Source organism: Zea mays, chromosome 1 (assembly GCF_902167145.1).
Source record: "Zea mays cultivar B73 chromosome 1, Zm-B73-REFERENCE-NAM-5.0, whole genome shotgun sequence".
In the NCBI taxonomy this organism is placed as follows: Eukaryota; Viridiplantae; Streptophyta; class Magnoliopsida; order Poales; family Poaceae; genus Zea; species Zea mays.
This window is the reverse complement of record NC_050096.1, coordinates 41,292,397-41,301,497: the sequence shown is the minus strand read 5'-3', so window position 1 is coordinate 41,301,497 and position 9,101 is coordinate 41,292,397. Positions and strand designations below refer to the sequence as shown.

Genomic DNA, 9,101 nt, shown 5'->3' with positions numbered 1-9,101 from the left:
TTGATGGCCCAGCGGAGGAGCGAGCACATGCTGTAGCCCCCAATCTGGGGTTGGGACTTGGGAGGGTGGAGGAACTGATCTGAACAAGCATGGATCTGGCTGGAGATAGGTGGTGACGAGTACCATGCGTTGACGGCAGCAGAGAGTCGACAACCGGCGCGCGGGGACAAGTCGGCCTTACCTGCGAAGTCGTCCCGGACGGCAACAGCAGCATGCTCCCGGCCCCGGCGGTGGCGGCGAAAATAGCGAGATGATGCACTAGACGCAGCCTGTACACGGGGCACGGAGGGGCGTAGTTGTTAAAGTATGCCGCTGCAGCTAGTATTTGTCTCAGCGCAGTTTTCTAGCTAGCTAAAAATAGTTGAAGAAATATACATACATGAATCGGAAAGGAAATCGTACACAGGATTACCTAATATGTCGCATGTGACACCGAGGCACCGAGTAACGGTGACAACGTGGAAGCTAGCGGGCATCTCGCCGCTTGCATGCGTGCCACCTCGTCCCACGCCGTGGAACCTGCCGCCCGCGTGCATAAAAGGGCGGGGCAGGGGGCTCAGGCCGTCTGGACTCTGGACTGGAGGGCACCAAGCTAACATTTAGTTGCAAAGGAGCGCTAGGAAGAAGAAGCAACGAGCCATGGCCTCCGGTGGCCCGAAACCCAAACTGGCCTACATCATCTTGTACGTGAGGGACGTGGAGAAGGCCGCCTCCTTCTACGACGCCGCCTTCGGCTACACCGTCCGCCGCCTCGACCAGTCCCGCAAGTAAAACGCGTGCGCGCGCGCCTGTGCCCGCCTGATCCGGATGCGCGCCTAATCTGCCGCATCTGCGCGCCTTTCTGGGTTTACTTTGCAGGTGGGCGGAGCTGGAGAGCGGGGCGACGACCATCGCGTTCACGCCGCTGCACCAGCGGGAGACGGACGAGCTGTCGGGGGCGGTGCAGCTGCCGGACTCGTCGGCCGCCGGGAGGGGCTCCGTAGAGGTCTGCTTCGCCTACGCGGACGTCGACGCGGCGTACAAGCGCGCCGTGGACAACGGGGCCGTGGCCGTGAGCGCGCCGGAGGACAAGCCCTGGGGCCAGAAGTCCGGCTTCGTGCGGGACATGGACGGCAACATCGTGCGCATCGCGAGCTACGTGCGAGAGTAGTCGCATTCCGCTGCATCACCATCGGTCGATCGATCAGCCTTTCCCATGCATGTCTCGTATACTACACGTCTACACGTGTACCAAAAAAATAAATATAATCGTTGTGCAGGTCATGTTTGTCTTGGGAGAGGTAGGACCGTGGAAGATGTAAATGGAACCGTGGAGCAGTGAATACAAAAAGCGCCATCTCGTCCCTGTTTCCATTGATCTGTACAATTAATGAATAGAGACTTCTAAATCCGTGTCTTAGTTCTTATATTTCTTCAAATACAATGGTAGAAAAATATATACTTATATTTGTTTCAAATATAATGTATATTTGTTTCAAATATAATGGTAGACTAGTCGGTTGACCGTGCGTTGCGACGGCATACAACAATACCCACGTAAACTATCCATAAAAAAATTCAAGAATTTTTATTGATTGTCTCCGCCCACGTAAACTATCCATAAAAAAATTTAAGATTTTTTATTGATTGTCTTCATTCTCTGTATAATATATTTTTTGATTTGGCTAACTGATGTTATTATTTATTTCATGCAAATATGTCTTGGTACAACACGGTCAATGAAGTGAGCGATTATAAGAGAGTTCACAACGATTAACTGAATGAACATAGATTATAAAATGACATAATTCCATCATACAGAGTCCAAATAAGAGAGTTTGTGAGATCAAGTTTATAAAATAAGTCTAATGAATTCAAACTTATAAAAAAGATAGATCAAAATATGTAGTCATTGCTAAAGTCAGGCATCAATAAAAAATGGATGCGCTCCATATAAATTATGCTACTTCGTAGCAATTACTAACGTTTAAAACCAACAAATAACCTTTCATTTTGCTGTTAGTGTGACAAATCATTGCTGCTCCAACCAATTCAGAAACTTCAAACACCATGTAGTCTATTGCGCCAATGTGGTCTTACAAACGATCTAATGCTTGCAAGAGCAAATAACGTCGTGTCGTGCTTGGGCTATAGCCTCGACCCGTAGTGCTAGTCCGGCCCGACACAATTATTTTTATTTTACAAAAGAAATGTATATACCTATATACAGTTTATATTCAATATTAGAAACATCTTAACCTGATGTTCTACTGGTTAGACAGTTTAACCCAGTGTCTCCCGCCTTTCTTCCATCGGGGCATGGGTTCGAACCCTACCTCTTGCACCATTTTTTAACATTTTACGCTGATTTAATTAAATGGATCGACGGACTAACGGGCTGGCCCGACACAGTTAGCATGCCGACATGACGTGCCTGTGTCATAGTCCTGTCTATGCCATAGTTGTGGTCCACGTGCATCTAACCCATGTCAGCTGTCGTTTGGCATCTATAGACGTGCAGCGGATTAATTTAAAATAGCTGTGAGGAATTATTTGTAAAAAAATGACGCACGACGACCGTTGAAACTGATGCTTTAAGTATAGTATAGAAAATCAATATTTTGCTTATGATTACCTCTCAAATCAATATTAATGTATAAAATCATTTTCCATCCTCCCTCTACCCATAATTTAGGATAGACTTTATCTAAACTTTTGAAAGGCGTGGAATACTAAATTCCAAGCTAAATAAGTTACTTAAGTAAATTCCAATTCATTATGAAGGGCAAAATGAAGGGCCCCGTAAGCTGAAAGTTGCTCCACTGCTAGAGACTGCCTTCTATTTCAGCAACATAATATGCATCCACACAAAATCTGAACTTTTCAATTCATATATGTACACTTCACTTCTATTTGCTCCCTCATCATTTCCAACATGATAATGAACTAAACATGCACAGTGTAATCCCTCCCCAAAACGAGCATTGCATTCTTGCTTTCACAAAGCGAGCTGGCTAAAAGAAAGTTTCTGGCCACCTAGATCACCTTTCACTATTTCTTAATTCTGGTGTCTAAACCTATTAAACAATCTTTCAAATACAATGGTAGAAAAATCAATATTTTGCTTATGATTACCTCAAATCTTAAAGAGAGGTCTCTTGAAGGTTGAGAGAAAAAAGAATTCTAGAAAAGAATAGGTTGTTTCGGATGATAGAATATCTTCAACCCAATAATTTGCAGAGTATACACAATAAGACCCCATTTAGTATTTGATATTCAAATATTTGATATGGGGTGAACGTATAAGACCCCATTTAGTATTTGATATTCAAATATTTGATATGGGGTGAACGTCACCTGTAGCCTGTAGGGTTATTCTAACCGTCTCTGCGGGTTCAGGAGTCGATATATCAGTATACTGTTTGTTTGTCTTGCCCTTTCTCGCATTCAAATCATCTCATGCGGTCATGCCGCTGTCATTCCTGAAGATACAGTGTTAAGGATGTCTTGAACAGCTTAAATGTTTTACACAATCATATAGCTGCAAAACAGTATTTTATATGATCATATACAAGATCTACCACTGACCGTATACACGAGTGCAAAACGATTTTGATTGTGTGCTTCAGACTGTTCATAAATCTACCAAATGTGCACGCACACGACAGATCAGTCAGCAGTCAGCACACTGTAACGCAAGCAGACAAGGTTTTTCAGTAAACGATTTCGGCCCAAACGTTCGTGCGCAAGAATATGGCCCACCAATGACAGGAGATGGAGCAATATAAACGAGTAGACGGCCCATCAGGCCGGCTCGGCCCCATCCTCGTTAAGACTGTCTCCACGCGACCACGCTGCAGAGCTGGACTCGGGTACTCTCACTGATAATTTTATGACAGTTTCATATATATTTAATAGTAAGACATTTATAATTTTAGATCGCATAGCATAGTATTCAAGAGAAATGATATCAAACTCGTTTTCAAAGTATTGAAACCGTGTGAAACCTCTGTTAAGAAGCGGTGATTTGGATGCAAAAATAGGAGTATATTACTGAGATGCGATTTGTCCATCGAACACGACAGCAGCTATTTTATCTTTGGGAGTTTGGAGACGCACATCCCTGGGCTGTACCCTCGACCCTCGTAAAACAGGCGAGGCCAAAGGTCAGGGAAGCGACTGTTGAAACAGAACTATTGTTGAAACGGAACTATTGACGCGAAAGAAATCTCTCCTACTAATCAGGTTAGTTAAAACCTGAACCGATTCCGAGCGCTCTCCGCGTTCGGCGGCTGTTCCGCCTGTCTCGCACCGACCCGTGGCGGACTCGAATTTATTATCAAATTGCGTTTAGCTATCTCGGGTCCGCCCCCTACGGCCTCTCTCTCCCTCGCCTGCTTCCGGCTTCCCACTCCCACTGTCCCACGCCGCCTCCCACTTCCCTTCGCGCTCGCTGGCGGCTTGAGCGTCTACCGGCGGCCTGCTTGGTCTCCACCACCGTCACGGACACACGGCTCCAGGTTCAGGTGAGTCTCCATCCTTTCCTCCTCTCCCCACACCTGACCCCGCTTCCCCTCAATCCTGGTCGCCGGCTCGCTAGGGTTACTTCACAGTCACCCGCGCGCGGATCATCGCCTCCCTCGCTCCATCTTTCCCATGTGTTTGCTTCCTCCCGCTCCTGGGCCCCTCGCACGCTACCTTGGCATCCCGTAGATAGCCGGGGCGGCGGTGGCAAGCCAGTGAGCCGTGACGGCCTGGATTTGGGGCGGCCTGGGTGCCGGCGTTCGAAGAAGGTGACCTCCGTCTTCCCTGTGGCCTCGCACAGTCTGCACGACCCCTGGTAACAGAGTCTTTACAGCACTCTCCACACCCTTGGTTTCACATATTCTATCTGCCCTGCACTTAGAAAATATAACTCCCCACCATAGAAAGATACTAACCACCCCACCAGAGAGAGATTAACCCCAGTATTTGGAGGATAATGTTTGGTGGATCACAACATAAGAAAAAATTGCATCCTGACTCCATGTTTCCTTCTATGTTTTGACAGGGATATCCTGGGAAATTCTATTGTCCAAGAATGAATAGCATGAACAAACCAGCTTATGCAGCCATATGCACTCACTCACCCAATAAACCAGTTCTCATTTTTGTGTCATCACGTCGACAGACAAGACTTACAGCTCTTGATATCATTCAGGTCGATTCTACTTTGGATCTATGATACTAGATGGGTATAACTATAAACATTACTGCAATCTTATCTGTTTAATGTGCTCTACGTGCAGCTTGCAGCATCAGATGAAAAAACAAGGCAGTTCCTGAGCATTGAAGACAACTCCCTAGACATGGTTCTTTCACAGGTTTCTGACAGTAATTTGAGGCATACTCTGCAATTTGGCATAGGTCTGCATCATGCTGGTTTAAATGACAGAGACAGATCCTTGGTTGAGGAGCTTTTTTCAAACAATAAGATTCAGGTGTGTTCTGCTTTGATAGCCTTCTCTACTCGTCGTCGAGGAACCCGACAGCCGCTGTATTCGCCTCCTCTCCTGCAAGGTATCTTTCGCCATACAAAATTTCATGCTTCAACAATGGCGCCAGTTGTTTATTTATGCGAGCAGCTATTAGTGTCTCGCTGATACAACTATTTAGTTTTGCTTGCAGCTAGAGGGATCACTGCTCGTGGAGTCGAGGCATAGAATGATAAATTCTCAGGTAAGGTTTGTTCTTGATATTAGTGTTGTTATGGTTCTTGGATTAGCGCGTGGATGCAGACCCGTGTTTTCATTCAATACATCGGAATCCAAATGTGAGTTCAATCCCCGGACCCAAAAACTCTGTCCAATCGAGCTCTGAGTGCACAGCGCAGTCCGAAGTTCCCATCACTCCCACACCGTCCACCCCTCTTCTCCTCCACCATCGCCGCCTTGCCTCGCCCCCTCCCATGCCTGCAGCCCTCCCTGACGACGGGGGAGGCAGGGCCCGACGCCGCTGCCAGCTCCCGCAGCTTCGCCACTTCGCTTCTCTCCGCCTCCACAGATCGCAGACGCCCTCTTGGCCCTCTCCACTGCGCAGCGATGGCCGCTAGGGATGCACCACCGAGTGGGAAGGCTGCGCCCGCGCTGAAGCGGAGTGCCTGTATCCTAGAGGACGCGCGCATCCTGCACCGCCTAGCCAGCGACCTTTGGGGCGGCGACATGGACCCAGCGCCCTCGTGTGTCCCAGCTCAAGGCCGCAATGACTAACTAGGTCTTCTAGATCACCTGGCCTCGCGGCTAGGGTGACCTACGCAAAGTTCTCATGTGCATCTACGGTTGGGGCATCTATGTCTTCTTCGACCGCACTGATGAGGTCCGCACCTTCAAGTGCAGTCGCGCCATGGTCAGGGCCCTCGCCTGCTCGGCCGCTTCGCTAATGGCTGCATTGAGCTGTGTTGAGGAGTTCATCAACGCCAGGTTACGCGACGCCTCTATTACCCACCCTTGCCTCCCTAATGTGTCTGCTCTAATGGGGAATGGGGAATTGGCTACTGTCATGTTATGGCTTACTCTCACATTGCTTGTGTCCTCTCTTTGTTAGATGCTCTCCACGGCAGATCTATGCGAGTGCGCAACCTGGAAATATCCACTTCTGATTGCCAAGAAGCGATGTGAATCTCACGAACTCGACATGCCTGAATGTAGGGACATGTCAATGTGGTAGAGGCTCAGGTGTGCGTTTTCTCATTGTTACTTCTCTGATTTTGGTGAGAAACGTGTTTTGAGTTCGGATTCGAATTTGATTGTTTGGGTTTATATGTAGTCAATGGCTTGAGGTGGCTCGTGGCACGTGTTTTGGGAAGAGACTAAACAATTTCAGTTGAATAAGCTGGATGATGAGAATGCAATTCTGGAGAAGAGGCTCTCAGAGGTCGAATAATCATTTGGATTTTGCCACAATAATCTATAGTATGGGAATATTATGATATACGAAGACACAAGACAAGTCAACTTGATTGTAAGTTTTATTCTCATTTCTGAATCATGTGCTGGCTACTATTATTTGAATAATTCTACGTAAAAATATGCAGAATTATGAATTTCCTATGTATTATTACGAAATTTTAGGAATGGCGATATGTTAGTAAAAAAATTATAGAAATGCAGAAAATACTGGTTTGCTGAGCAATGCAACCAAATTGCAATAAGGGCAACTGATTACACCAGTGAGGAGGGTTCTTGTTCTACTACACATTAGACCCATGTTATTCCTAAAATTGAATGATAATTTGTCGATCTCTTATATCCTGCAATAATATGAATATGCGAGTTTGGACCCTGTTGCATTTAACATTGCTAATCACTTCTGTGAGAAGACTGCCGATTGTCATACAACGACATCATGTGTGCTGGATTTTACAAAATATCCTGGTTAGTTTCACTTGTGAGTTGTGACCTTGTGAGTTGATAGATGTCTTGCTTTGTAGGTTACAATTGCTGCTCGATCATACAACTACATTTATGATTTAGGGGGGGGTTGTTTGAGATTATAATCTACCCAGGTTATATAATCCAACAATTTTTTAACTGGTAGTAGTTTAAAAATTATTGGATAATATAATTTGGGCAGATTATAATCTCAAACAAACACCCCCTTATTATTGTACAGAGTATCACTTTAATAATTGTTGCAGATTTCATTCTTCTGATGTTTTGTTTGTAGTGGACAGTAACTCTGCTCCCTTTTTTTCTACAGCCACTTTGCAGCAGAGTGCACCTCAAAACCTATTTGCTGGAACTTCAAAGAGCCTGAGCACATTGCTAGCGAGTGCAAGGATGAGGCACTGTGCCACACTAGCATCAAAAATAGGTCACTTGCCATGCGATTGCCCCTACTTCATGGGCTAACGTTTGATAGTTAGAGACTTTGTCGCACGGTTTGGCATTTGTCATAGTTTGTGATATTTCTAAAATACTACAGAAAAGAGAAAGATAATATGTGTGTCATTATTTTTGTTTGTGATTGCCTTCCTTTATCTGAATATTTCGCTTTAATGATAAATGGTTCCCTTCAATGTATAATACAATTTGAGATGATCTTGTACATTAGTGATTGGTACAGCGCCCGATAGGGCGCACCTTTTTCTAGTTATGTTAATAGTGTAGGCGTCCACACATCCACGTTCTGCCGCCCGCATCCCGCAGCCGCGCATCCCTCCCGCGCCCGCCCGCAGCCGCCCCGCATACGCCCCAGTCGCGCCGCCGCCGCTCCTTCCATCCCTCGCTCCCCCAGCCGCGCCCCGCTCCCCCAGCAGCGCCGGCTTCCATCCATGCCTGCCCGCGTGCCCCGCTCCCCCTTTCCTTGTGCGACGTGAGATGGATCGGCGAGATTGCCACAAATCGCGTGGAGAAATGGCAGCTGTGCCCCGCTCCCCCAGCCGCGCCCCGCTCCCCCATGGCCCCATCGGCATTGCTCCCCCCGCATTAGCAGCATTAGGGGCATCCAGTCAGTGGTTGTCTAGATCTAGGGCCTCCAAGTGTGGATCCAGTCCTACCTTCTCCGGATCTTTTTTTTCCTCTCACATGGGTGGGCTTCGTCTTGCCACTGGTCTCCTCCTCGGGCTCGTCGGCGCAGCCGCGGTGGGCGCGACCTGCGGTATGCAGAAGAACCAGAGGCTCGGCTGGTGTTGGTACCAGAGGAGGAGGAGGAGGAGGCGAGTTCTTGAAAGATGATGGAGGGGAGACAGACTTGGACCACCAACATATGCACGAGGTGGTGAATGGGGTTCCCTATGAGCTTCTCCATCGGCTGGCGTCTCAGCTCCCACCAGTCGCACTCGGAAGCGGATTTCATTTACCCTTTCTCCTTGGGGTGGCCCTCGATCTAGAGACGACGTCTATCTCCAGTGAGAGCGATACCGTCGAGGCGCCTATCCGCGCCGGACACAACGTCCGCAGTGATGGGCGACCTTCAGGGCCTGAACGGTGCCACCGTAGGCTTCTCGGCGGCCGACGGCCCGGAGGAGACGACTGAAGAGGAGGACATGCGGGGCTGCAAGGGATGCGCTCGCCGGTGGCTGAAGTCGGGGCTAAGCTGGGGCTGTGCACGGTCGAGAAGATGGAGGCGAGGCGAGTCACTCC

At 47.8% G+C, this 9,101-nt stretch overlaps 1 protein-coding gene and 1 pseudogene across 1 annotated transcript; both read left to right on the top strand.

Annotated features, from left to right (window-relative positions):
- Positions 1-565: 565 nt before the first annotated feature.
- Positions 566-1,353, top strand: LOC100280456 (uncharacterized). Its single transcript, NM_001153376.1, has 2 exons — positions 566-767; positions 859-1,353. The coding sequence occupies exons 1-2, from the start codon at positions 640-642 to the stop codon at positions 1,148-1,150; spliced, it is 420 nt and encodes a 139-aa protein (NP_001146848.1). The 5' UTR covers positions 566-639; the 3' UTR covers positions 1,151-1,353.
- A 4,706-nt stretch (positions 1,354-6,059) lies between these two features.
- On the top strand, positions 6,060-7,396 carry LOC109940953 (probable choline kinase 2; annotated as a pseudogene).
- The last annotated feature ends 1,705 nt before the right edge of the window (positions 7,397-9,101 follow it).

Coding starts and splice junctions, on each gene's coding strand:
- LOC100280456 (NM_001153376.1), top strand. CDS start 640: ATGGCCTCCGGTGGCCCGAAACCCAAACTGGCCTACATCATCTTGTAC. Junction 768..858: donor CGCCTCGACCAGTCCCGCAA/GTAAAACGCGTG, acceptor TTTACTTTGCAG/GTGGGCGGAGCTGGAGAGCG.